At 46.9% G+C, this 27,334-nt stretch overlaps 9 protein-coding genes across 9 annotated transcripts; 5 read left to right on the top strand and 4 right to left on the bottom strand.

Annotated features, from left to right (window-relative positions):
• Nucleotides 1-266: 266 nt before the first annotated feature.
• Nucleotides 267-887, top strand: LY89DRAFT_557241 (uncharacterized protein; the record flags this gene model as incomplete). Its single annotated transcript, XM_018208391.1, has 2 exons — nt 267-437; nt 525-887. Coding segments are annotated over 2 exons (534 nt in total), but the record flags the coding sequence as incomplete, so codon positions are not given.
• Nucleotides 888-1,611: 724 nt separating this feature from the next.
• LY89DRAFT_790690 (uncharacterized protein) lies at nt 1,612-3,772 on the bottom strand. The gene is made up of 2 exons (XM_018223400.1): nt 3,136-3,772; nt 1,612-3,084 (listed from the first exon to the last, which is right to left on the bottom strand). Exons 1-2 carry the CDS (start codon nt 3,438-3,440, stop codon nt 1,872-1,874), a joined length of 1,518 nt encoding a protein of 505 aa, XP_018060597.1. The 5' UTR covers nt 3,441-3,772; the 3' UTR covers nt 1,612-1,871.
• Nucleotides 3,773-6,090: 2,318 nt separating this feature from the next.
• Nucleotides 6,091-7,573, top strand: LY89DRAFT_678968 (uncharacterized protein; the record flags this gene model as incomplete). Its single annotated transcript, XM_018213784.1, has 4 exons — nt 6,091-6,349; nt 6,398-6,778; nt 6,884-7,108; nt 7,164-7,573. The coding sequence occupies 4 exons, from the start codon at nt 6,091-6,093 to the stop codon at nt 7,571-7,573; spliced, it is 1,275 nt and encodes a 424-aa protein (XP_018060596.1).
• A 2,954-nt stretch (nt 7,574-10,527) lies between these two features.
• On the top strand, nt 10,528-11,624 carry LY89DRAFT_769859 (uncharacterized protein; the record flags this gene model as incomplete). The annotated part of the gene is made up of 2 exons (XM_018221837.1): nt 10,528-10,729; nt 10,903-11,624. The coding sequence occupies 2 exons, from the start codon at nt 10,528-10,530 to the stop codon at nt 11,529-11,531; spliced, it is 831 nt and encodes a 276-aa protein (XP_018060595.1). The 3' UTR covers nt 11,532-11,624.
• A 1,081-nt stretch (nt 11,625-12,705) lies between these two features.
• Nucleotides 12,706-14,071, top strand: LY89DRAFT_744030 (kinase-like protein; the record flags this gene model as incomplete). The annotated part of the gene is made up of 5 exons (XM_018221011.1): nt 12,706-12,863; nt 12,918-13,258; nt 13,309-13,610; nt 13,664-13,829; nt 13,884-14,071. 5 exons carry the CDS (start codon nt 12,706-12,708, stop codon nt 14,069-14,071), a joined length of 1,155 nt encoding a protein of 384 aa, XP_018060594.1.
• A 1,714-nt stretch (nt 14,072-15,785) lies between these two features.
• LY89DRAFT_570764 (uncharacterized protein) lies at nt 15,786-16,112 on the bottom strand (the record flags this gene model as incomplete). Its single annotated transcript, XM_018208589.1, has 1 exon — nt 15,786-16,112. A coding segment is annotated over one exon (327 nt), but the record flags the coding sequence as incomplete, so codon positions are not given.
• Nucleotides 16,113-21,346: 5,234 nt separating this feature from the next.
• Nucleotides 21,347-22,317, bottom strand: LY89DRAFT_744028 (uncharacterized protein; the record flags this gene model as incomplete). Its single annotated transcript, XM_018221010.1, has 3 exons — nt 21,347-21,394; nt 21,447-21,643; nt 21,696-22,317. 3 exons carry the CDS (start codon nt 22,315-22,317, stop codon nt 21,347-21,349), a joined length of 867 nt encoding a protein of 288 aa, XP_018060592.1.
• Nucleotides 22,318-22,922: 605 nt separating this feature from the next.
• Nucleotides 22,923-24,762, bottom strand: LY89DRAFT_678962 (uncharacterized protein; the record flags this gene model as incomplete). The annotated part of the gene is made up of 4 exons (XM_018213783.1): nt 22,923-23,476; nt 23,525-23,837; nt 24,102-24,162; nt 24,371-24,762. The coding sequence occupies 4 exons, from the start codon at nt 24,760-24,762 to the stop codon at nt 22,923-22,925; spliced, it is 1,320 nt and encodes a 439-aa protein (XP_018060591.1).
• Nucleotides 24,763-26,414: 1,652 nt separating this feature from the next.
• LY89DRAFT_603653 (uncharacterized protein) lies at nt 26,415-27,092 on the top strand (the record flags this gene model as incomplete). The annotated part of the gene is made up of 2 exons (XM_018210313.1): nt 26,415-26,748; nt 26,797-27,092. 2 exons carry the CDS (start codon nt 26,415-26,417, stop codon nt 27,090-27,092), a joined length of 630 nt encoding a protein of 209 aa, XP_018060590.1.
• Nucleotides 27,093-27,334: the final 242 nt, after the last annotated feature.

Here is a 27,334-nt window from a genome sequence, read left to right as displayed (position 1 = left end):
TTCTGAGGGATAATAATGTGCTCCAGTCCCAATATAATTACTGGCCTACCGCCGTTTGCTTGGCCCTCCAAACCGTGATTCTAAGTTCTCAGAAGCGACTCCGCTAGAAGCAGATGATGGGGTCACCGATACTTTACTACCCGTTTCTAATCACCGCATTCTGTCTCGTACCGTCCGCGGCACGAAACATCACCGAATCTTCTCGGGGCAACAAAGATGTGCCGGTTGGTTGGCAAGACAACCCGAGCCGCCGGGGAACACTTGCCATCATTGAAAATTGCATTTTCACCATATTGGCCTGCACATGGAGTCTCCAGCATCTCAACATCCCAAATTTAGACGACAAATTCTGGTCGAAGATATTGCGCAAGTGCAAGTGGGCGGTGCTGACGATCTTCTTCCCGGAGTTCCTTATGGCTCACGCAATCTTTGAGTTCGTCATGGCCTGGAAATCGATGGCATTCATGAAAGAGATACTCGGCGTGCATGTTAAGTATCCTTGGTGGCGCCACTACAGAAAGCAGGTAAAGCCTGATGATACGTTTGAATGGAAGTTGACGCACTCCTACTACGCAAATATGGGTGGTTTTCGCCTGTATACCAGGGAGGATCCTCCAAAAACTCTGACTCTGACTACATTTCACCTTTCCAAATGCTGGAGAAGCATTACAAAGCCTCAACTCTCCGAGGAAGAAATCAAGGACAAGATTAAAGCCAACTTCTTCACAAAGGCCGTGGCTCTAGTTCAGATCTCGTCATTACTACTTTCGATCTTAGTCCGAGTCAGAAGAGGCCTGGCTTTTTCCCAGCTTGAGCTGATCACATTAGCCTTTGCGATATGCGGCATCCTTACCTACGTCTCTCGGTGGTACAAGCCGCAGGACATAGAAATAGCCACAACCGTTACAACTGTTACAGAGTCTGGGGAAAATGTTGACTTGAATGCGCATGGTCAAAGGAAGACTCGGGCCCGAACACGCCACGCTGTTGCTGTCGAAGGGCCAAGGGAGGTTGATCATAAACCTAAGCCGCGAAAGGCTCGCACGAAACAATACATCTCTTGACCGGGTTCGTAAGGCTCTTTGCCTGCCTTTTACGGTTGGAGAAATTTGCTGAGCATCTGCTTCCGCATCTGGGCGCCTTTTGCGTTCTCAGCGCCTGCAGTTTTTCTTGGCTCCCGTCAATCTCATCATGATACCGCTCTTAACCTTCATCATCCGTCTCCCGTAGCACGATTGTCGGCTTGTGCACCCTCGAGGTCGCTGGAATGGCCAAGCATCTGGATGCTGCTGTTTGATACTGGTGCATATTACCAGTGGGATTCGACAATTCCTCCCTTTGGAGGGTTTATTAATTCTGGCTAAAGATAGAGAACCCTTCCAACACAAGATCCAGAAAATCCAGTTTCATTCCAAATGTTCTCAGTTCAGTTCTCATTTGCAAAGTGTCGTGCTTAATCAATACAGAACATCTCCAATATATGTAATCTACGCTCAAACAATACAAAACAGCCACCACTTTCCCCTTCTATTCCTTCCCTTAAACTTTACACAAATGCAATTTCCTTGACGCAACGTTCCTCTCCCTTTATACCTTGCTCATCCCTCTCCTCCTCCTCCCCCCCCCCCTAAGAATCCATCACCCTCCTCTTTCAAAGGCTCACTCTCTTGATACGATAGCCCCGGTATCGCCGGCTCTGCGATCCTCGAGTCAGGTATGCGTCACACCCCTGTGGATTCGAACTGCCTCTGCCGAGCAGTGTCATCTTCAGGGGATAATACTTATACATGATGAAAGCAGGTGAGTAGATAGGCGCTGACGTAGTCTGTAGATGTGATACTAGCCATCAGCCTCTAATAATACAGAGCGGCCTATGCTATCGCTTCTTCAATCCATTGCCATAACCTCTTATCCGCCACAAACCCCTCACTCAACCCTGCCACCATTGTAAGTTTCCTCGCTATAGCTTCTCTCTCCGAACGCGAATAGTGAAAGTATTCCTCTTCATCTCTTTGAATCTCATCTGCTGAACGATCATCCTCCGCAAGCGTCGTAGCCAGCTCTACAAATTCCTCTTCCTTTTGTACGTCTTTGAAAAGCCTAGGAACATCTATATCATCCTCTGGTTTATGCACCGACACATACAGCTCTGTGAAATAACGGTAGTCTTGCAAACTATCGAGAGTCACTAGCCGCAAAAATAGCCACGCTCTCCGGGTGGAATCCCAGAATTCAGGGTTCAGCTTGATATCCTTTCCCTGAAGAAAGTGATCAGTGAAACTGGCCCTGAAAGTAGGAACTAGTGTCGTGTCAACTTCATCTCTTGGGTGAGGGAGGCTTGGAGTCACCAGAAGTGTCGATATAGGAACAGTGGAGGAGAATGCCCAGTCAGTGACACAAGTGATATTGAAATCACTATCAACGAAGATGTTGCTTGTACTGATGTCTGGATGGGAGAGAGGGTATCCATTCTCAAAATCGCCTGAGATCGCAAACGGTTGCTGGGTAATCAAAGTTATCATTTGGCGCAGAAAATGCCCAGCGACGCAGTAATCCAATCTATTCTTACTACCGTCGATTTTTGAACCCACAGTAACAAAATCATTCCATCGACTAACTGCAGATCGGTAGCTCAGAAGTGTTTCGAATTCTCTGAGTTCTGGGATCGGCGCGAAGAAGGCGTGCTGCTCTAGCGGAAGCTCTTTGACATGAAGAAGAAATGCTGAAAGTTGCGATTCGTAGTAATCGTGGGTGTGTTGAAATGGGCCTCGTAAGACGTCATCGTCTAAAGAGTCTCGCTCGTGCCAAACCAGTGCAGGCGAGAGACACTTTTTAATGCGATATTCTCCATTTTCCTCGAACAGTGACCCTATCTTATCGAACCGCAGATTCAACAACTGTGAGGATATTACACCTAGTTGCTTCATTATCTTCTCCTTGTTCGCTCTCTTAAGGCAGGGAAGTGGTTTGCGAGACGAGACTATCCCCTCTGGACGAGCATTCCAGGAAAAATGACTAAGTGCGTAACCGGGAGCTTTGCTCATAAGAATAAAAGGAATCCCAATCGTATTAGATCCAGTACAGCTTTGGTAATAGTCAGTATTGATAGTCTAGCATGCACTCTAATGACCGTACCTATAATCGAAAACCTCTGGAACAGGAATTGAGCTATTCAGCTTGACATATTTCATAGTTGCGACCTCGCTTTCAAGCAACCTTGCTGTAGTCTCCGGAGAAATGTCGTGGCACCTTCGAGGAGAACGAAAGATCCATTCCACGCCGTCTTCAAACGAAAGGACAATTGCCCAATTTAGGGCTCCGCTCTCTGGCCGCTTAGATTCATCGCAAGAGCATAGCGTATCTCGAATCTGTCCTGCGAGGTGGAGGAGGGCAGATAGATTGAACTTGGCATAGAAGAACACTCCCTTTTCCGGTGACATGTTTGCTGAGGACCAGCAACGGTGGCGTGACACTTAGGCAGATAAGACTTGTGTCAGGGCTCGTTGTTGGAGTCGAGCTGCGATCACCAAGTGATCACTAAAAGAACAAAGGGGATATTAAGGTGCGCAAGAAGGTTCCAAACACACAGTCTCCAATTGTAACTGATGGCTATTGTTTGTGGCCTGGGAATGAGGGGATGAACGGGTGGCCGGAGATTTTGTTCGCGTTGTTAGAGCGGAAGGCTTATGTAATATGGAACTAAGGCTATTATTGGTCCGCTGTATCCACATGGCTCGTGACTCATCTCGTGACGACGCGTTTCCTATTCAGGTTGTGCTCGCGGCTCTATTGCATGCGGCTTTCCAAAGAAGATCAGCTGATTATCACACGCCAATCCTGACATGAAGAAAATCTGTTTCTGTTCGGAAAGGTGAGCAGAGCTGCTTTACTGGCAGTTTTTGGTGAGAGCAAGGGTGAGTCGAAGGAGAGCGATGGTGGATGGACTAGCGTCGAAGGCGACCTGTTTCGGCTCCTCGGCTACAACTGCCGCCAGCTAAAATTGGAAAAAGTCAGTCAAGGATTCTTTCGGAGCCAATCCTGGATCCCCATCAGCCAGAGCCGCACCTCCCAACTTTACCGAACTTCACAAATTCAACCTCATCGTATACGAACACATCGCGTCAATCCGTTAACCACCCATTCAACTCCTCTGCCACAAGAAGTCGTACTCAAATACGCACGATACTGCTCTGCAATGACCGTCGAAAGATATTTCTGTATGGTTTCAAAAGTCCGAAAAAACGACAGCACAAATCTTGGGAGGTGTCGGCGTCTGGTGCTCCCCACGAACATGTTACCATTCATGCGAGACGAGGTGCAATCCTCTTACCAGCAGGGTTGTGCCAGGGAATGGGAATACAACGTCCGGTGCCTCTCCTAGGCAAGGTACCATTCATGCAAGACCAGGCAACATCGGCGCGGCACTGCGGTCGTATCGAGGGTTACGACAGCTGGTGTGCTTAATGGGCATGGTGAGGTTCGTGCAGGTGTGAAATCACATCAGGGGAAGATCCATACCAAGGCTCCGTCTGTACGAGGAGCAGAGAATTTCATGCAGGCAAAGGCAAGGCAAGGCAGAATCGTCTCAGCAGTAAAGTTACTTTGATGGAAGGGTTTATGGTTACTGGTGCACCTGTTAGCTGTCGTGAGATTCATGCAGCGGCGAGACTGGGCTAAGGGAAGGTCATGGTTAGGTTCAGCAGGAGAGCCACGCAAGCAACACGAGGCAGACTCATCTCGGCGGCAAGTTGCACTGGTGGAGGGGTCTCGGAATTGGCGTAGTTCCTGAGCATTTGAAATTCATGCGTGGACGAAGTTACGCCCGGGAAGATGATACAACTTTTGTTTGCCCTGTATAGCTGGGAAATTCATGCAGAGCAGGGCCAGTACCACGACTGGCGTGATTCATCCAGTGGCGGAGTTGCGACGAGGGAGGGGTTTGCATCAAGATTCGCTCCTGAATACCGGGGAAATCTAAAACATGGCAAGGCAGAATCACGTCGGTGGCAAAGTTGCATTGATCAGAGGGGTTTGGGTATACGACGGCTGACGTGATTCCTGAGCGTCTTGAGACTGATGCAAAGGGGATGAAGGGTATGGTTTCTGAGTGTTGGGAAATTCATGCAGCAAGGGAGTTACGCCGAAGGATCCTGCCAATGTCCTGTCTGCTCAGCGCTGGGAAATTTATGCACAGCAAGGAAACTTGCAACTGGCGTCATCCATCAAGTGGCGGAGTTGCGTTGAGGAAGGGGTCCGTATCAAGGCTCGGTCTGCCCCTGAATAGCTAACAAATTCATGCAAAGCGTGGCAAGGCAGAATCATGTCGGCTGCAAAGTTGCATTAAGGATAGACACCAAAGGAGAGACCATACCAAGGTTCAGTGCTCCTTCCGAGCGCTGTGATGTTCATACGGTGACGAAGCTGCATCAAGAGAGTATGGTAGGCTGTGCGTGCAGAATCATCATTAAGCAGAGGACGTTCATGCACTAGCCTGATCCCTCTGAGCATTCCCTCAATGAGCCAGTGTGAGGCAGACTCGAGCTGATACGGAGGCAGGGGATTATGCCAAAGCTCAGCTCGCCTCCTTCATGAGCATGGCGGTGATCTGGTGAAACAGGAGGATATCCTAGAGGAAGGATTTACAGCGGGGTCTCAGGCAGTTTTGTTACTCTGCACCTTTAACTTCTAGGACAGGATCTGCCGAGGAAGGACTTTGCAGCAGTGCTCAACTCGTTATGCCGTTAAGCATGATGTGAATGAGGCTACCGGGACAGTGCCCTCCGGAGGATCAGGTTATGGCAGCGCCTTGCCCCTCCCTTTTGCATGATGCGAATCCTGCAGTCAGGGAAAGACGAGAGGCTTGCGTAGCTTCATCGGTGAGGAGGTGGCTCAAGACAGAGGATGTGTCAGATGGACGTGCTGGTGCCTGGCGTTTGCTTCAACAGAGGAATAGATAAACGTATCACCATCTTCCATCTTCATCAGTCTTTCATCTTCATCAATCTTTATTTTTCCCTTCCCCATTTCTTAGAACCAACACCCGTCCCTTGGTTTCTGCCAAGTTCATTATTCTTCAGTATTCTTTCAAACATGTCTTTTCTCGATTATGGATTGGCAATGGACCTCGGCCCAGCAAACCCTACAAAGCAAACGTCCCAAGAATACGGCGATCACTGGATCTCGGAATGGGCCCACAATATACAGGTTATGCCCTTTTCTCAAGCCATGTCACGCGACAGCCGCACTAGAAGGAACCAAACAGTAAGCTTGTTTGCCGGACTACTGGAATTTGCAGCTCGACGGAGCATCGTATTGGAGAGCAGACGTGAAGGACTCGTCAAAGTTGATGGTAAGATTCCCATCCTTCTCAGATTGGAGTTGGCTAAGTAGAGTGAAGATACCTCCTATTCGACCGCTCGGTTGATGAGATTTGGCGGGCAGCATACAGATCCATCCGATGTCTTTTCTATCGCCGATAACGAACAAGAGGACCGCCATTTCCCGGCAGGTGACAGCAAAGTCATGTCAGTGAAGCCTACAGCCCCAACGACAGAGACCCCAGGAGGACCGCTATCCGCAAACTCGGAAGAAGCTAGAGTCATTTCAATTGACAAAGACTCAGATATGGAATCCCTCACTACCAGGGGGCCAAAGAAGTATTCCCTTCGTCACAGTCAACCTCCAGCCACTCTGAGGAATCCCGGGTCAGAGGATGATCATTGGGGGGAGACAAAAGTCAACATTTGCCAGGAAGTCAGCTTAGCATCGGATACAACAGGTATGGTTCTCTAGTCAATTTTAATCCAATATCTAATATCATTCGCAAGGTTCCATTCAATAAACAATACCGAGGCCACCTCAGACCCAGACCCGCACACTGTAGTTTTTGATAACTTCGGGGATACCCAGACCAACGACAATTTCGGTCCTACACAGGCCAAAGACAGTCCACTTATCTCTACCAAAAAAAACCTATCGATAAATCAACAAACTTCTGATACCGTCAAGGGAATTTCCTCCAAGCCCAACAAGCATAAATCAGACCAACCGAAGAGCACTCGTGATGCGCGCCGGAAGAGAGTTCGAGCGGAAGCATTTGAAAATACTGGTGGGTTGCGTTTGCTGCATTCTAGACAGATTGAGCTAATTCGAATTTCTATTAGTGATCTTCCTCGGTTCTGATTCCGAAGATGAAATAGAGGTCGTACCTACTCTTCTAGTCAATTCCCAGCCCAAATCCTCTACAGGTTCGATCGATACAACTGATGACGAAGTCGAATGCCGACGGAAACCGAACAAACGTCCTCGGCTTACAAAGGAAGACATGGCCAGCCTTCCGGTGACTGCCCCACCTAACTCCCCTGATGATTCGGGCAAGGCTTCTGATGACGAACCCAAGGGCCGACGGAAGTCAAATACACGTAGAGTTACAACGCGTGAGTCCAAAGGCCACTTTGACGCCGAAGTTATGTGGTGGGATACTGCCAGGCTTGGGCTGATTCCGATTTTTTCGATAATATCGAGTCGATTATTATCTCGACGATATTATATCGATCCGAAGAAGCGCTTTTAACTCGATACGATTTTGAGTACGAAGCCGATTATATCGCATATATCGGAAAAATCGGGTTATATTGGATAATCTAAACTAGTACGCAATCTAAGCAAGACTGTCTTCCCCCCACACTGCAAAAGGGGGCTCCCTAGGCTCTTGAATCTCTCTATGATCGTCGAATAAAATATCAGGTATATCATCATCTTCTACAATAAACCCCCAACTCCGTAAACAAAGCACGTAACGTACGTTCTCGCTTGATATTCTTGTCCTTTTCTTAGAAATTAGGTTACTAGCTGCACTGAACGCTCGCTCTGATGGTGCTAATGTTGCTGGTATCGCCAAATAATCACGTGCCATTTGAGAAATAATAGGATATTCGTGAGTTTTACTAGCTATATATGACTTCATATCAGCATGAGAAGTATTAGGATCAAGAACAGGCTCTCTAAACCAACGATCAAGCTCAGAAGAAAAGGGAATAAGAGGCTAATCAGCTCTTTGAGAGGCCACGTGCTCAGTATAACCATGCCGCGGATCATTCCTCTAGTCATCAAGGTCATCCTCTACTACAGCAGCTGCTCCTGGATTCGCTCTTCCACTTAACTCGTCTAGTCGTATTTCCTCTCTACGTCTGACGTCTGCAGCAATAGCCGTCGCGCGTTGTCTGTACTGACTATAGGCGTTGTTGAAGTGCGCTTTGGACTTCTTATAAGGAATGGAATCTGTACCACCCTCGGCATCGTAGATATATGCCATCAAATTAAGCTTGTATCTAGGATCGCAGAGAGTAGCTATAAAAGAATGACGTGTTTGCATACTCTTCTTGTAGTACTCTAGAAGTGAGTCGTAACATGCTGTTGCCGCCTTTTTGAGGAAGGGCCGGTCGTTTTGAGCTTTATGGATACGTAGCTGGCGTATCATATGAAGGTAGTCAGGAATAACATTGTGCAATGTGGGGTATTTTTCAGCTTGCGACTGTACCGTAGGACGAGCAAAGATATCCAGGAAGGTTTTTAGCTCCTTTAAAGCAGCCCAATCAGTATCCGTGGGAGTAAGGTGCTCTCGTACTGAGTCGTCCCATTGTTGTTCTTACAGTACTAGTCGCAGCGGACGCTCCATTCTGACAGCTGCTGAGACCAGTTTATGGGTAGAATTCCATCGAACAGGCATATCGTTGACTAATTCGAGGAAAGTAATACCTAGTATTTTGCACATTTTCTGGAGCTCTTGTCGAGGCTTCCTACGCTTGAATACTAGGGCTAAGCAACAGAATAAGAAGAGAGAAGAGCGTTCGTCTGGTGGAGGAGCAGTCGCTTTACTAACCGTATGAGCGTAGTGTCGCCGAGAAGCTTGAGCCTCTGATTTGACTGCTTTCAAACCTATAATGCAATTAGCATTTAATGACTCGCCAATATCGCAATACAATGACAAATTGTCTTTATACAATGTCTTGGATTTCACTTTGCCATATAAATTTATATAAAAAAGCGATCGAATAAGCATTGCATTAAAACATAAAACACGTACCAGCTTGGATCGCAATGTTATAAACATGAGCGCAATATCGAACGTCCCCTTCCTTGCGACTAAACTTAAGAAAGTATAACGCCTAGTCTTCCACTTCCATTTGCTCCTTGCGTTTAGCAACAATAGCTTCAAACTCGTCCAACATAACATTATTTAGCAATGCATTATCTCTAGTAATAGAGATAATAGAGTTAGTAATACTCTAGTCGTCTGTAACCACTAGGAGTTTTTGGCATAAGTACAACCCGTCATAAACAGCATCTTCTAGCTCAATAATATCGAGTAGTAGAGATATGTGCTCAAGACTGCGAGTAATAATATAACTAGTAACTGCAATATAGTCCAACTTATTGTTACCAGACCATCCATCAGTTGTAAGCGCAACTCGTCTACTAGCTCGAATATGCTCCATAAAAACAGCTTGTTGTTTGTCCTTTCCCTTCGCGTACAGATTTTTCATATCTATCATCATAACTTTGCGAGAAACCTGTTTTGTAGTGGGCGAAAGAAAGGATATTAAGTCGCGAGTTTCGGGTTGATCGACAAGAGAGAAGGAGAGGTTGTTTTTTAGGATGAAAGCTAAAAGCAGTACGCGGTATCGTTCGTCATGAGATTGTTGTTCGACAGGTTTTTCGGATGGTAACTGATCGCTTTTCTTAGTGCGTTGAGTAACGTCTAAGACTTCTGCAGCTGTAATAGGAACTCGAGGGTGATACTTCTTGTAGTGGGAGCGATAATTATTGGTAGACTGTAGCCCTCGATCGACTAGTTTGGGAGGAAAGTCGTGGCATCCAGGATAGCCACAACTTATCGTCATTTTGGTGTGATCAGGCTCAAAAGTCGTACGAACATAAAGAGGATTAGTTCCTTTAAACATAAACGCTCCAGAGGGCTTGAGGGGAGGGCACTTCTTCTTAGGACGCGCATGAGGTGGGAGAGTTGGTTGGTTTTCGTCCGACCTCGTAGGCGCTCTACTACGCTTTGGAGAAGTCTCTGGACGACCAGGAAAGAGCGTACGCCTTGTAGGCAGAGCTGGAAAGGATACAGAAGGTTGATACGACATGTTGAGGACGTGTAGGGCTAATATGGTTGATAAAACTATTGATGGAAGTGAGTTATGGCGTTTGAAGTTTCTGCATTATGACACCGCACTAGTAAATTTGGAGGATTTTCATTGGCTACAGGTCACATATAGGTCACGTTTCCCGATTACTCAAGTAATCGATTAATTGAGGTTATTTTGGCCGATATATTAATCGATTATAATCGTATACTCGATACGATTCTGATTAGCGCCGATTATTTTCCGGAAATATCGACGCCCAAGCCTGGATACTGCTACAGCGAGATGTAAGGCTCTCCGCAAATTCTTGGCGGAGCAAAGTCAGCTTATTGCAACACTTGATACCCTCGACACCGAGCAATGCCAGATCGTTGCCAAAATGTCAGCTGATCGCCTACCACGAAGCACACGGCTGCAGCTCAGTAGAGAACTTGGAGAATTGGAAGAGAGAAGAAGTAAGGCGACTGCTGAGTTACGTGAGGCTACGAAGTCCGCTACCGGCGAGGGAGCTGCAATGAAACAAGACCTCGAGCAGTGGTGTACGAAGGACAAGAAGATCACGGAGCGTATTGAGAGGTCCCGTTAGTACAATGACCATGGCATCATTGATATCATCGTGCACTTATATTGCACAGCTTTCCTCCCTCTACAGGCTGATCACAAGTTCCCGCCGACTTCCGTCGATAACAGGCACCACCATGTCTCATGAGCTTCTCGAAGTCCCTCTGCCGGGGGCACCAAGACATGCATACAGAGATCAGCAGCGAAATCCACTATTCCGTGAACACCGATGACAATCATAACACACGCGATACAAGCGACGAGGACCCACGACCTGCAAAGCGACGAAAGTCACGCTCAGCGCCTGCCGTGACTCCGCCTCTCCACCTCCGACGGTCTCCCCCCCTGGGGTCGCCGTCGACCACCAGACATGAGATTGACGAGGCGCAGCCTCAGGATGATCACGGATGTTCGTCGACCTTCGTCGATGACGAGCAGCACCGTGCCTCACGGACTTCTCAGGAATGGCCCTTCCAAGGCTTTCTTAAACGCACCAAGATCGGGGATGATATGACGTACAATCTTGAGTTCAAACTGCCATCGATCTCAGAACACCTTCACTTACCGATTAATCCCGTAGCATTGGACATCAATCACGACGCTGCCGCACATTCCAAGATACATCAAGCACCGTTGAAGCCAAAGAAGAGCAAGATTTTATGGACAGAAGAAGAGGATATAAAGCTGCTCCAGATGTGGAACGAAGGCCGTTCGTGGGAATACATCTTTGCTGCCCTCCCTAGCCGGAGTGAAGGGACCATCCGGGTGCGCTGTTCGACAAAATTCAAAAAGCGATCCCGTACAGAGGCCGATCGTTCTTGAATTGGAGGAGCGGTCATTGCTTCAGTGACGTTGGGGCTCCTGTATCAGAGAAGGTCAAACCGTCAAGCAGCGGTGATGACGATTCAAGTGATGGCGATCCCCAGTCTAGCAGCGACGATGACGGATGTTCGAGCGAGGCCGAGCAGGATTGTTTGAGCACGAGCAAGCAGAGCCCATGGTCAGACTTGGACGAGCAGCTCTTGCTGACATACAAAGAAGAGGGCAAGTTCCCAGGCAGGACTCCGGCCGGAGTACGCACGCGCTGGACCATGGTACAGTGCAGAGTCAAATAAGCTTCCTCCCACGGGTGGGCAGGGCAGTAGGTCAAGCTCTCTGTGCCTACAGACTTGTAACTACACATTCAAATTGGCTTCAACTATTTTTGAGGACGCTCAGGACAAAAGATAGAATGTGGTTCATGAAATCAAGTATATGTGCGACCCCCGCAAACACAAATGTTCTCAAATCCCATGTATGACATTACTAATAACACCATTCGCCATTGTAATAAGCATACCATTTTTGATACTCATCAGACCAATCTCCTGCAACCCATTTCGTGCCGTCCCACCATTCTGCATACTTGGTCTGCTCGTTTGTCCTCCAAGTGAGGTCGGAGCCACCTGACTTCGATTTCCCAGAGCTGGACTGGCCAGACGTGCCGCTGCCCGGAGCTTTGTACTCCATTCCCGTAATGGCACGATATTGCTTGTACTTGGAGGGGAAATTGACATGTCTAGTGCCGTCATCGTGAACGTGACCACTTGCCACACGATTCCGGCTGTTCAGCTTGTTCGATTTGTAGAGAGCGAAGGATATGACCCAACATGCTCCAAGGCGAGATCCTCGAAAGTCGACATCTATAGGCCTATATCCCCTGTCAAAGTTATTAATGTGACTGTTGCCAGATGAACTAATTTGAAGCGCCAAGATGCGCTGGAGCGCGCGCGTAAATTGTCTCAGGGCTGCACAATTATTAAGTGCAGCGGTTACCTATCCGAAGTCGCCCCTGGCCATCCACCTTCGCCATTACTTACCTGTAGACTAGAAATCTTTGATTTCCATGTTTTCTCGTCCTCGTATATTCTTGCGGCTGCGAACGCCAGTCTTGGATAGATCTCGCCTTATTTCATTCTCCTTCTTATGTCGCGCAGGCCGCGTTACATCGCGCTCCATGTCATCCTCGGTCACTCCGTTTGAAGAAGAGAGGGAGGTGGGCTTCGAAAAGTTCTACCCGATGACCTTGGGCGAAGTCATCAATGAAAAGTATAAGGTCGTGGCAAAACTTGGCTTCGGATCAGCAAGCACGATATGGTGCTGTCGTAACCTGGCGTGAGTGAAACTCAGAGGGCGTGAGGTGGAGCCTACATTGACCAGATATACCAGCACGAATAAATATGCCGCACTGAAGATTTACGCCCACGATTTGGTTGCAGAAGATGAGATTGACAACGAAACTGCCATCTACAAACATCTCAGCACCGCGGGGAACCCCGACCATCCTGGCAAGATGTATGTCCGCACCATTCAGGATTCCTTCTTTGTCACGAGCAGAGCAGGGAATCCCCATCAATGTTTAGTTCACGAGGTCCTTTCCAACGACATATTGAGCCTCCGGTATACTCGCCCAGATCGTAAACTGCCCGAGGCAATGCTCAAGCAAATTTTGATCCATTTGCTGCTCGCACTAGATTTCTTGCATAGCGAGTGCCATATCATCCACACAGGTCAGGTCGCTCCTCTCACTATGCTTTGGAAAACATTGACAGAGTGCCAGATATAAAAGAAGAGAATATCTTGCTGGGTTTGGTCGATTCATCTATCGTGGAACAGCTGGACACAAAAGAAATCGCGGCATCGAGCCTCTACAAAAGTGTCAATGGGTACAATCTCTACAAAAGCGCAAACTTCGGTATTCCAATAAGGTTTGGCCGCCCGATCCTGTGTGACTTCTCCCTCGCTCGGAACGGACAGGTCAAGCACTGCCATGACATCCAGCCGGATCCTTACCGGGCTCCCGAAGTCATTCTAGAGATGCCCTGGGGCTATGCTGTGGATATATGGAACGTCGGAGTCATGGTGCGAGATTTCCTGCATGTGGCTAATAGCACGAAACTAATGAGAGCTTCTAGGTCTGGGACATGTTTGAGAACAGACGCATGTTCGATGGGCTTGACCCCGAGACTGGCAAGTATGGGAACCGCTTCCACCTTGCTAGTATAGTTGGTCTTTTGGGACCTCCTCCCCTCGAGTTCCTCCAGCGAAACGAGTGCAGCTCCGTCTACTTCGATGACAGAGGTAAGTACTTGGTTCCAAGGATGTGCATCCGCCAACCTAATATGTATACGACAGGCAACTGGAAGTGTCTGAATCCTATCCTATCAGTGTCTTGGGAAGATTCCGAGAGGAATCTCGAGGTTTCCAATAAGAAAGGCTTCCTCGACTTCGTCCGCAAAATGGTCCGGTGGACGCCAGAATCGAGAGCGTCGCCCTCTGAGCTATTAGAAGACCCTTGGCTTCTTGGAGATGTGGAGGAGTAGGAGTTGGTCTTGGTTTGATAACCTAGGCAGCCACTGGTAGGTATCGATGCCTATTAGGGTTTGAACTGGAACACGGCTAGCATCTACCAATCATAATAGTCTTTAAAGGAGTATTGACTTCTAGTTGTGTCATATGGCATCGAAATCAATGGTTCCCAATTCCCTGTAATTCATGCATCGCGACGAGGCAACAACCAGCATGCAAAGAGTCAGCGCTCCAACTCCGTACCACCAACCTATCATTTCACTAGCAGCCATAACCAGCTGGAAGTATTAATCCAGAGGTATAACGAGTTGGCCAAGTCAATAAGTGAGGGAATGTTGCCTAATGGAGAGGTAGTCACGATATGGTCGACTGCAGGAAGTTTCATTATCGTTTTTGGACTACCCTGAGCAATGCGGTAGTTAAGTCACTATAGTAGATACTGTACGTCACTCGTCCAAAAAAATGAATTGAACTACCATCTAATTGCTACCCCTTTCTCGCCTTTCCCCGTGTCGTACTTGACCGCTATCTCTTGGATATTCCCTAGGAATTCGCTAAAACCACAAATATCGGATTACCTGCAACCTTCCGCTTTAGCCTTAATTAGGCTATACTCTTCAGTAAATCCATAAAAGTAATCCCGGTCGGGCCTTTAGCCGTGCTAAGTTCTGGCAGCTCTAGCCGTTTGCTTCTTCGTAGAGATATGCTAGCAGTCTGGGGTAGTAGTTCAACAATATCTAGGCTAGATAACAATAGTGGGTCACCAAGGGACATCTCTTAAAAAACGTTCGGCCGTCGCTAAAGTCCCGGCCTTTTCTTTCCGGTAGCTTTTAATACCTTTAATAAATGGACTAGGCCAAAAAATGCACTTGCTACTAGCTGCGGCTACCCATCTTTATAGAAAAGCTTTTTCTTATTTGGCCGTAATACCTGCCCCGTTATAAAACGAAGAACCCGTTTACCCGTTTTAGGGCGAAATGAATTCGATGCAAAAGGAAAGCGCTCGGCGTCGCTATTCTTTAATCTGGCGGAATTAACATTCGAAGACGATCCTTACTAAGATGTATTCATAATGCCAGATATTTGGCGATAATTTAACGCAACGGGAAAAAAAAATCCAAAAATACGTTTACTTGGTGCCTCCCCCGCGTTATAGCTGCCGTTTACGAGCGAGTTCGTTAGAACAGGAGCAGGATTGTCGGCGGCTTCCTCTTCAAAAAGCCATTTATGCTTCCACGACATCCCAAATAATATACCCCATCTTCCGTTCCAAATCCCTCGCTTTGTCCAAGTATTCTTAACATTCTCGTATACCCTTGTGTTAATGTCGGCGGCGTTAGCACCTTCCCCATTAGCGGATTCGTCTTGGATTCGTTCGCGCTCCTTCGATATCTAATAGACGAACTAATGATATAAACGAGAAGCCTCGCGCTCACGCTCCCGTATAACTCGCTACTTTGCAATCCGTCGCTTTTTATCATCGTTCTTCGGTTGCTTCGGTTTCGGCTGCGGCTTTAGGAAAAAGGAAAAAAGAGGAGGTGAGGGTCCTGCCTCTGAGTCCGTCTCTAATTCAGACTCAAGCTCGAGCGGTTCTTCATGCTTCCATAGTCCATCCGCCGTGTTATCCCACTTATTCTTCCAAATGCCTTGCTTGATCCAGCGTTTCTTGACCGTTTCACGAGCGTTTTCGTCGAAGGTGCGATCGATACTCCGATACGTATACATTCTCGTACGCGGATCTGTCTTCCAAATCCGCTTTCTTTCTTCTTTTACCTCGGCTTCGAATTGTTTCTGAGGAAGTGAGGCCGCACGCTCGTCCATAAGCTGGCGCCGTCGCTGGAATTGCTGCTCCCGCTGCTCCCTTCGTCGCTGCTCGTCGCTGGGAAGCTCAAGACTCGTAGATCGAGTTATTGTGCCCGATGGGTTCGATGTATATAGTGGTGGGGACTGGCTAAACCGCATTCTTGCGCGATCGAGTCCCAGCGGATCCGCCTCCAACTTGTCCAAAACTCTATAAACTCTCGCCAACCCATCCCCTCGAAGATTGTCAACCATGGATAATATTTATTTTGATTGCATAAGTAAAAATCGCGATATAGAAAGAAAGTCTGCGTAAATTAAAAATGCGTCGGTGAAGTGAAGGCGAATACTAGCTCTGTGCTGATGGTTGTCTGGATGAGAAATTGTTTTCGAATAAAATGGAGGATGAAAATCGCTGATTTCCTTTACATTGCGTTAAGTGCAAGATGCGGTCGCAGTAGTAGGCGGATTTGGTGCTCGCGGTGGGTGGCCTGTTGGAATCTATTTTAGTATTAGCGCTTTGGCTGCAGTGTAATTCGAGTGACTCAAAATGCCGCCAGCTCTCGACCGCGATTGATGGCTACGGGACATTTGATTGCAACCAACAATCCTCGACCACCCCGCTCGCATCGAACGACTAGCCATGAAACGCCTCGCTTATATACTCAATTCGTTCGTGACTATAAAACAGATGACAATTATTTTAACTCAAATCCGCCTGGTATTTGTATTCTTTACACTAATCGAATATACTTTTACTCCTTTTCTGGTTTTATCTATTCACCTTCCCTCATTTCAGCATTTACTCTATCCTTTGTTCAGTATGCCTCGTCTTTAACGTCATTCGCTTGCTTTATTTTCCCTCAAACTTTTCAACGACCGAGCCCACGATGTCGTCGCCTATCCATGCAACAACCACCTCGTCTTAATATTGCTTGACGGTGTATTTGCTCTCGACGTCGGTTTCAATATCCGCTTAAAGTCGTACGATACTTTTGCTATACTTGGACATGGTAACACCAATATTTTTATAAAAAGATCTAGCATCGTAAAAGTCCAATATTCTTTTAAAATCGACCTAGATTTTAAAGTCGTTATGCTTTATGATAAGTCGAACAGTCTAACGACTCAAGTCTTTAGTAACAATACTACGCTATTTGAGCATAAACGTCGTCGTCGAATTATTGTATAAAACGGGCTTAATACTATAATCGGAATGAGTAGTGTAGGGTGTAACTTCGTTTAATTCGAATTAGAATAGTATCTAAATCCTGCTTAAACGATATAAAAAGTTAAGAGCTAGGAAGGTATGCCTTGCGGCTAAGACGAAAACCTACGCCTTACTCGAACTATAGATAAAGCGTCGACCGTTTTACCATCTCAAAGGGTGACGAGAATCTACACGCTAGGAGAGCGGAAGCTGAGGATGAGATACGAAAAAATAGGACTTTTACTCAGATTGAGGTAATTTAGAATTATACATAAATATATTAACGTGGACTCAGAGAAGTTCATAGCTATTAAAATATTAACACGTCCTTTAAGAAAATTATAAAAAAACTAAAAAAAAGAATTATATTATACACTAAAACGTAAAATGGAAACTCTTTCTAATATTAACCACGTGAGTTAAAACTTCTACAATCTTTTAATATTCATAAATTGATATAAATTCCAGCCACACATCGTTAATTATATCATATTACAAGGCTAGGATGGACAAAAAATAGAGATATTTATAAGTCTAAAAGAAGGGACTTTAGAGTCAATAGTCGAGAGTAGGGACGGCTTTTCTACGTTTATTGCGGACTCCCTCTTTCCGCAAATGCTTTAAGCACTTGACTGTTTTGCATATAACGGCATCGTTCATCGAGATGTAAAGCTAGAGAACATTTTCTACGTATCACAACCAAGCGGTCAATATTAATTCCAGCTCAGAGATTTTGGTTTCTGCAACCGCGTTGTAAATGCCACAACCTTTGCCGATAGTCGCATGTATATAGCCGCATGTATATAGCCCTTAAAATGTTCCGGAAAAAAGGTTAAACGTTTAAGTTAAATGTTTGGTCACTCTTTGTCACGATGTTATAGACGTTGGATATAGGAAAGTTTCGTCAAAAGTCGAATCAATTTAAGTCCGTTAAAAATATCTAAAAAGCGGTTTTACATATAACCTTAAATATCGACGCTATTTCAAAGATTCGGGAAATAGCAGTCGTCGACCCGAAGGAACGTGCTTCTGCGGCACAAATGCTTGTCAAATACTACAATAGAGTTAGGCTTAGCACTCCACGAAATCAAGTCACAGCTCTCATCAGCAGTCCTTCACCCGCAATCACCGCCGCCAAAGCTCCAGTCCCAGCTATTCCCACCTTAACAACTCAAACTACACAAACTAAACCAAGAGGCTTCCAAAGGAATGGGAATATATTTGCAGCTGCTCAGTACCGTGTCGAGAAAGCTCGTGATCCCTTCTCCGCACAACAAACCCCTCGCCGGCTACAGGATCTCCGCCTCAAACCAGCTAAGAGCTGAATTTTGATCCTCTGTCGCAACAGGGATCCTGTTTAACAATATCTTTAGCTATGACGCAAAAGTGATGTCCGAATCAAGGGTAGAAGCTATGTGTGGCGACGGGAGGACATGAGGATAGACGATATAAGTGGCGGCGGGATGATGGGAGCGGCTGGGCGAGTGGTGTGGCTGGACGACGGGAGTGGCTGAAAGATTGGGACCCGGACAAGCAGGAGCGGCTGGAACGATAAGCGATGAACCAAAACTGCTCGGATTAGCGAGGGTCCCAATTCGGTTTTAACACATGATGACCTCACAATGCAGCTTACCTTGCATTTGCACACGCGTCATATCTAAAATTACTCCGTATTCGAGGCAGTGCAAATCCTTTTAATCCAATGAAACCTTTTACTCATTCTCATTCTCAAAAACCAGGATCCTCTTTGGACTCCATACCGGGGTTCGTTGTTGGCTCCCATCCAGCCTATTGGAACCCGGCTCTGGCTGGGGTGGGTGTGGCTACAATTAGCCGCTGACCACCCCCACGTCCCCGGTGTGGCAGGCACCGGAGGGGGCTCAAATGGGCTCCATATTCGCAGTCACCATCGCCCTCGCCGACTCTCTCTCACAGCATCGACTCCTCCACTGAAGTTATTCCAACACTAACTCATCTGACTTTTATATGCCTAGGAGGCGTACTTCTGAGTAACCCCTTAGAAAGTCGTTCCGAATGATTCTATAATATTCTATTACTTATAGAGACGAAACTATTTTTAGATTCCGAGTACTATAATTGCGCTTATATCTGTTTGATATAGTGTGCACTTCGGACTGGTCGCGTCTAGAGTACAATGCCTTAACATATTATAAAATAACGTACGTGCCTTATTTATACTTTAAGCTAATGTAGGCCGAGTTCTAGTAGGGTAATACAGACTGCTTTAGCTTGAACTATAAATTTTCCGCATTATAAAACTTAGAGCACACCGAAGATTAACACTAGAACCCGAACTACCTCGGCGTTTAATATAATAATATAACGTATTCTTATAACGTATGCTTTAATATTAATTTCTAGATCGAACTAATTACCTTTTAGACATATAACTTGATTTACATAGCAAGGGATTCAACGTAGATCAGTGCGCTTTAGTCTTAAAAGAAAAATGTTCAGAGAAATTTATTTAAAGAAATTTCTTAAGCGATTTCTCTGAAAATTCTAAGGCTCCTACGAGAATTCTTCTATAATATCTACGGTCCTAAGAGTATTCTCTTAAGATCCGTAGTGTTCTACGAGCTATAACGTCTTAAGATGCTTATCCTTGCTTTTTAGTCACATAGGTAATAAAGATATACTCGGAACAATTGTCTTTATACGCGGTGTGGTATCCTTATTAATCTATACTAATAATTCCGGCGATAGTAACCTTTTACTATGTATTAACAATAGAAGGCAGTGTAGATTTTAACTTTTCTAATATTAAAGCGGCCTTATTTACAATCTGGTGGGAATCTGCGGTCTTCGCTCTAAATTCATCTGCTGTACTAATCTACTTTTAAATATCCCTCTTTAGGTACTAGTTTTCTAAGTTAGCTGTATCGAGCATTGCCTTAAGCTAATTCGCAGCCTCTTCGGCACCTCGCTTTAGTGTTGACTCTGCCGCAGCGGTATCCTTCAACTTGTTCACCTCGCATATTAATCCTAAATTCTCTGCTTCTAATTCCGCAATTCTATCGGTAAAATTTACTGCTGGTCTAGTGAAGAGAATTTACTAGTGCTGGAATTAGCTTTATATTCGTTCAGGTAATAACTTCGCTTGCGTACCTCTTTTACCACAGCTTTAAACGAAACACCAACTTCTCGACATAATTCCACATAAGCGCAAATTGAATGCTTACTTAGGTTCCTTTCGAAGAGATATATTCTTACTAGTAGAGATTGCCAAGAATAAGGGTCCTTTATGCGTGGGATAAGACGGACTTCTGATAGGTTAATTGATATTCCTAGCTTGCTTTCTATTGTTTCTTATTAGTATTAGATAAAATACGAAAAGTAAGAGCGTAGATCTTATTAATATACTCTGATAACTTTTCGCGGCATTTCGCCCTCTATTTAGCGCGATCTAAGTTACTTAGTCGAGGTAAGGCTATTATATAAGAGGAGGGTATATTTATTATTGCACTAGCTTTGATTATTTATATAACTTTAAACTAATTTACAAGAGAATAGTTCTTAGGTATTAAATGAAGGAGGGCTCTGCGGGACCGTTTCTGGACCCTAGACCTGCTCTACGACATCTATTTTTATAGGGGTCCCGTTCTGGCTCCCTTTATAAAGCGAGTGTTTAGGGGCAAAGTAGTCTTAAACGGACCGTTTAAGAGATAACGGTACCGACCTACTAGACACTAGGGGAATAGAATAAGAAGGATTAAGATTATCGTATAGTATAGATTCGCTCTATTAAGAGTATGTAAGAAGCTATAAGCAGAGTGTATACGGTCATAAGCGTAAAGGTTGGTGTAATTAGATGCATTTAATATATCCTGAGAATTTCCTAGTAATTTCCCTCCGAATTAGCAACTAAACACTTAAGATCCTCTCCTTCTAAGTAGTATAGTCTCGTAGACCTAATGTAAATAAGATTAAGCTTATATAGTTACGGAATTATAAGCCGCTATAAGGTCCTTATGTATATCGTTCTCATCAACCTACTTATTGTACTCGTCTGACTACCCTTGCCACTTGACTCAGTATTGGGCAACTATTCTCTTACGCCTACCCTTCCCGCGCGGAACAACTTGCCTTCCTAACAATCGCTCAACGATGCACTGATCATCATCTAGAGCTGCGGCGGGTAGCCCTAGCTCTTAAACGGATTGTTTCTGAGACGGCAGACACGCCGGAGCGCGGGGTTCTGCGATAGGCTCTCTAGTGTTGCCTATAATATCGTTTCTCGTAGTCGATATAATTGTGCTTAGGAGGCCGGAGGAAGATGCATCTCTCGTAGGGGCGGTCCAGATGTCTGTTTAAGATTAGCCAAGCTGTGCATACTCTAGGAGACAGCTTCAACCTACCTTAACTGCCATTACATCGTGGTAGCCACTAATACTCAGATCGCCACTTGGGACATCTCGATGCCCTTGCTGGACGGCTTCGCAGATCAGGGTTGCATCCGCCAAGTCCCCTTCCGGCTCCGTTCTCGGCAGAGTCTCTCTAAGAGCGGGGAGGTCGTCTTCATTGCTACTGTCGTTAATCGTGGGGCGCGGAGCTTCTAAATCTGAGTCAGAGATCTATTCAGCAAATGTTAATTAATCGACACGTACTCTGAGTTGTGACTGTATCCCGAAGAGAGTGTCCGTCGTCTAAGGGATATACGTGCTCTCCACCGAGGCTTCCGCGATCTTCTACCTCTGCCTCGGTCACACCGTAGGCAGACCCCGTCGGCGAGCTCGGCCGGCGTGGGGCAGAGCTAGAGGTGCGGCTCGGGGACGAGCAGATCGCTCCACCTTGAACGGGTGGCACAATTGGTCGAGGGAGGAGGCGAGGATGAATCTGGTGGAGGGTGTCAACGTACGCGGGTGGGTGAGAAGGCTCACGCAGAGACGCCGCAGTGGTGGCGTCTTGTATGCTTGCCGTCCCGGTCGCATTCGGAGGGAAGTCGTCACCGGAACTCGAGCACGGCGTCGTCGCGGGCGTGGTGAGATCCGTGCTGCTAGGCTCGAGGTCCGTAACCGAATAAATCACGAAGTGCAGCGTGTCGTTTGGAGGCTCTGACTTAATCCCGTGACATCCATCCCGATCAGGTTTAGGGCTAATAGTAGGGGTTTGTCGCTTGCTTTGGAGCCGCGGCCGTTTCGGCTTAGGCTTATCGACATCCGACTTTACTCCTGAAGTATCCGATTGGCTCTCCGAATCGAGTCGACGCTTCCTCCCCGCCTTAGGCATGTCGACAGAGTGATGATCTTAAAGGTGGGGCCACACGTATTGGTTCGACTCGAGAACCATGCTGCACGGAGGACCATATGGGCATCGGATTGCCTTGGTGCGATTAATGCTCTGGATATCTTCCTGTATGCATTTCTGGACATACTACAGCCACCGAGCCCGGTTCGTGAACTAATACATCCGCTGAGCAGCGGGCCGCTGCGACTTGCGGAGACATCTAGGGCAGTGTCCAGCACAAGCGAGGGCGTAGCGGAAGGTGATAGGGTCGCACCGGAGGGTATATTAAATCTGTCGATGTGACCTTGGCAGTGGAGCTCCTAGTCAGCCTCACTCGTGATCTACTCGCTACATTAAGCTTAAAGCAGAATATAGCAAACCTATATCGCCTTTTGAGATCGGCTTCGTAGCAGCGGTATACGTGATTCTATCTATCAGTAATAGGGATACTAATGGAACGCAAAAGAGTTCGTGTCAGCGGCGAATAGATTAGAAGTTGAAACGGGAAGGGACTGACTAACCTTTGAATCGGCCGCGCGCAACTAGACATCGGACAGTAGCCTAATATGGGCCTTAGCACTGGCTGATATGCGACCCGACAATCGTCCTTATAGAGTGCGATGAGGTTCCGAAGAGCAGACCGGCCTTCGGGGCTGCGGAGGGGGACCGGTTGGAGGTTGGAACAAGGTACGTGCCAAGCGGTTACGTTTAGGCATTATGTGGCGGACGCGGCCAAAGAAAGAGCGGTGGCGATCGCCTTGGCTAGGTTCGTGAGCACCATGGGACTGGTGATTTCGAGGTTGGCTCTGGCGGCGCTTCTTTAGCTCTTCCAGAGTGAGCCGCTGCCGTTCTTTGTGTAGTTTGTGCCGTCGAGCTTGGAGCTCTCGACTGGCCTCTTCGTCAGCCGTCTTAATCTCCTTAGTCAGGTCGTCAATCTGCTCTTCGAGCTCGTACCGCATCTGCGCCGGCAGCGACTGCCAGAGCTCAGGGTTGCACTGCATGAACATCCCGCGGAAGCTCTCGAGATGGTCCTTTCGGAGCGGCTGATTCAGGAAGCTGTTCTGCCCGTCTACGCCTCCTTCAGCCATGTAGAATGTTTGGAATACTTCGGGACCTGACTGTTCAGAAAACTTCATCAGTTCCGCGTCCGCATAGCCGTTCGCTTACAACAAGTTAGCTGAAAGCAATCTTGGACCCGGGGGGAGCTTACCGTTCGCTTTAACGAGCGCTTCACGTCTGATGGCATAGACGGTGCAATTCAAAAAGCCGGCCCGCTGGGCAGCGCCTGAGAGCTGTCTAGCGCACGTGCAAGCCTTTTGGATCTTTCCGGTTGGGCCGTTGCACGACGTAGCCTGAAAAACCGGTACATCCTCAATCTCATCGTATACTGGGGGTTCGAGAGCGAAAATTTCATCGTCGGTCTGGTAATCCTTGAACGCGTTACTAGCTAGCGCCATAGCGAGAAGGAATATGATCGGATTAAAGACGAGCGGTAGACCGGTCGTCGTCTCGAACATTGGGTGCTATAGCCTGTTCAGTGTCAGCCGAAACAAACAGTTTTATAATACAGAGCGAGGGGAAGGGGGGCGGGCGGGGAAAATTCAGATCCTACCTACTTAGCGAGTTATGCATCCCTTTGGCGGCCTCTCTCTTTCATTGCATCTGGATCTCTGGCTGCCCGTCCTCACCCCATACGATGACTATAACCATATCCTGCCGAGACCCGTTAGCTCGACCAGATCTTAATATCGCACTTCTCAAAATATTAGCAAAGAGGAGATACTTACACAGTAGTGCAACCCTTTGCCCGTCCCCGCTTTAGCAGAGGATTCAGCCATCTCCCCTATTCTGGCCGACGAGAAGCAGAACATGTTCAGCTTAGCGCTAAACGCAACCCGAGCCGCTTCATAATCGAACTCATACTAGTCCTTGTCCCAGACTACGGACGCTAAGATCATATAGAGGTCCTGACGGTGAAAAGGTGTTCGAATTCCATAGCTGCCGGGCCTCGAGACACCTGAGTATCTGGTCTTCCAGCAACTAGTGGGAGCCTTACGCCGACGCCGACGCCGACGCCTGTCCCGCGTTCAGCTGACAGACCCACATCACCCTCCGCACGAGAGTGATCATCGGGATGTTGAGCAGCACCGCATCCCCTCGACAGCGCGAAGTGGAGAGTGTGGGCCTGCCAGCTGAGACGACACCGAGTTCAGTGATGGCGACGCTGTCCACCACGATCCCGGGGGCGAATTCGGCTCCGTTTCCGCCCGTGCAGCCGGCGGCATGCTGGAGATGTGAGCTTCCGCTGAGGCTGCAGTCGGGGGAGGGAAGTAGATCAGAATTCGGCATCCACCTCTGCAATAAGTGCCTGAACATAGATTCCATCTCGGTCGGACTCCGAAGCATGAGTCCAACTACACGCCTGGTCACGGGTTGCATCGTGTGCATGAAGATGACCGTCCATCAGCCTCAGAACCCGATTCTGAATAAGCGCAGGACTAGGTTCTCGCTTCCGCGGCTCGACACGGATCTGATCTGCCCCGAGGTCCAGTCTCGAATTCAGGTCCAGAAGGGGCTCGCAGCGTTGAGATTGATTGCATATACTACATCCATCTATCTATTCACCTAGCTAGCCCACTAATGCCATCGATACTTAAAACTCCAGACTATGCTTTGTTATATATCGTATCCATCCATTCACAAAGTGCTCGAGTTTATTGTTTTTTTAAGAAATTTAAGCTCGGAACTAAAGCTTAAATCATCGGCTTTCGCTTCCGCTTCCGCTTCGGCTCTAGCACGTAGAAGCTCCGTTTGTTTCTCTTGCGGCGACGATATTATGATAGTTGGTTGTTATTATATCGTTGTATTCTTTTGCGTCGTTGCGTTCACACCGCCCTCTATACTGCCCCGAATTTTCACCCACAGATGCTGTGCTACTGCCGCTGCCGCTGCCAAGCTCCTGCACGGCTACGGCTGCTCCCGATCTCTAGGATCGCTAAGAAACCTAGATATAACCTCACGAATCACATTACGTAGTAGATAAGTAAATAAATAGTTGCCCGAAGCTTTTCTATTGCTTACTATAACTAACTAACTGTATATTACATTGCATCTCATCTATTTATCCTACTATAAAATCAATTTAATTATTATTTATTTATTATAATTAAATTTCTCTATTATGCAGCAATAACGTCTTATATTAATAGCAAGCGGTTACTTCGTGTAAGTGCTTCGTATTTACTACAAAATCGTATTAAACTATTAGCTCTACGTTTATAATTAAATAAAACTATAAAAATACTATAGTCGCTGACTATTATATGTAATTTAGCTAGTGCAGTATTTGAAAAATATACTAACTTATACCGAACAGCAATAAAACAAACTAACTTATACTAATTTAAAATAGGCTATATTAAGAGCTAATAAAAAGGCATTTTAAAACAGCTTTTGGCCTCTAATGGGAAGTTAAACACTTTTGCCCGAGAAGATTATTGCCGCGTCTCTCAAATCTCGAACAAAGGGTTAATTCACTTTCAACTGTTTAGCGGCGCTGCTTTCGCGCTAAAAAAAAATTAAGCGACTTTTCTTTCCCTTCTTCTGCAACGCCCGCTTCTCGCAGCGAATTTTCTTTCATAAACAAACAATAATTTCGATCGACGTTCGAATTAGGACCCCACCACAACCTTTGTTAGTTGCATCCTCCGCGCATCCTTTGTCCTTGAAATTGTACTTCTGAATTATCACTCTTTAATCATACAAAGAGGAACTATGTCGAAGATGAACTTCGCGATGAACTTCATCGTCGATCAGCCTGCGTATGTCACTGACAACGAGTACGAATGGTTCTGGGTTCGGCTCATCAGTCAATTGACCTCCCGCAATGATGTCGGCCAAATTGATCGAGCATTCTGGGATGCTATGAGCTCGGAGCAACACCAGGAGACTTTTGCTCGATTTGCGTGAGTTTTCTGTTACATTTCTGCGCTTTTAACTGATCAATTCCCAGGGCTGCCTACAACCAAGTGCCTTTCCTCTTCTGCAACAAGGATTATGGCGTCATGTTCATTGGCCCTGAGCGGGTTATGACCGGTTTCATGCACATCTCCGAATCGCCACTGGCTACTGCCCTGCTTGTTGGAGACATCCAACGTAATGGTGTTGAGAACATCCCAAAGAGCGCCACTCTCCACCGCCGCGACCCAGACACACCAGTTGCCCCAGCTCGTCACTTTAACATCGTCACCGGTCGGGGTAGCGTCAGTTTCAACTTTCAACCACCTCCGATTGCCCCCGCGGTCCCCCCAACTCCGGCCAACCGTGGTAACAACGGTCGTATTCCACGTCCTCCGAATTCATGGATCCTTTATCGGTCTGCCAACCACGCCAAGGTCAAGGCTGCCAATCCCGATAAATCCAACAATGAGATTTGTGAGTTCCCTGCATGAGTCTACCATGTTGCATCTGACAAGTTTGTAGCTGGCATCATCTCTTCCATGTGGTGCGACGAGTCCTTGAACGTCCGTCAACACTATGCCAAGTTGGCTGAGATTGCAAAGAAGAACCACAAAGTAGCCCACCCCGACTGGAACTACAAGCCCCGCAAGACTGTCGACATCAAGAGACGTCGTGGCATTGCTCGAGCCGTCATCTCCCGACCTGTCGAGTTATTCGCTAAGACCAAGGAGACGCTCACTATAATCCAAGGATCCGGTAACCAAGTCGAGAACTCAGTCCAGTCCTTGGGCGGTCTCGAGGCATCCTGCTACCAATGAAGGAATGCATCATATCGCATTAGAGCAACACCACCCTCCACCCATCTTCAATCACCATCATCCATCTCCAGCCTCGCTATTTACGCCACCCTCGCCGCTTTCCTGGGGTCAACAACAACAACACTTTGATTTTTGATGTTAACTCCCATCTCATTGTTGCCTACCTGCCTGCCTATTTCTATTTAGGTTTGCACTTGCGAATCATCAATCATCACACTTTCTTTCTTTCTTTCTTTTCTAAC

The sequence above is a fragment of the Mollisia scopiformis genome, assembly GCF_001500285.1.
Source record: "Mollisia scopiformis unplaced genomic scaffold LY89scaffold_47, whole genome shotgun sequence".
Classification (NCBI taxonomy): Eukaryota; Fungi; Ascomycota; class Leotiomycetes; order Helotiales; family Mollisiaceae; genus Mollisia; species Mollisia scopiformis.
Note: the sequence above shows the minus strand (reverse complement) of the source record. Positions and strands in the feature narration are given on the sequence as shown.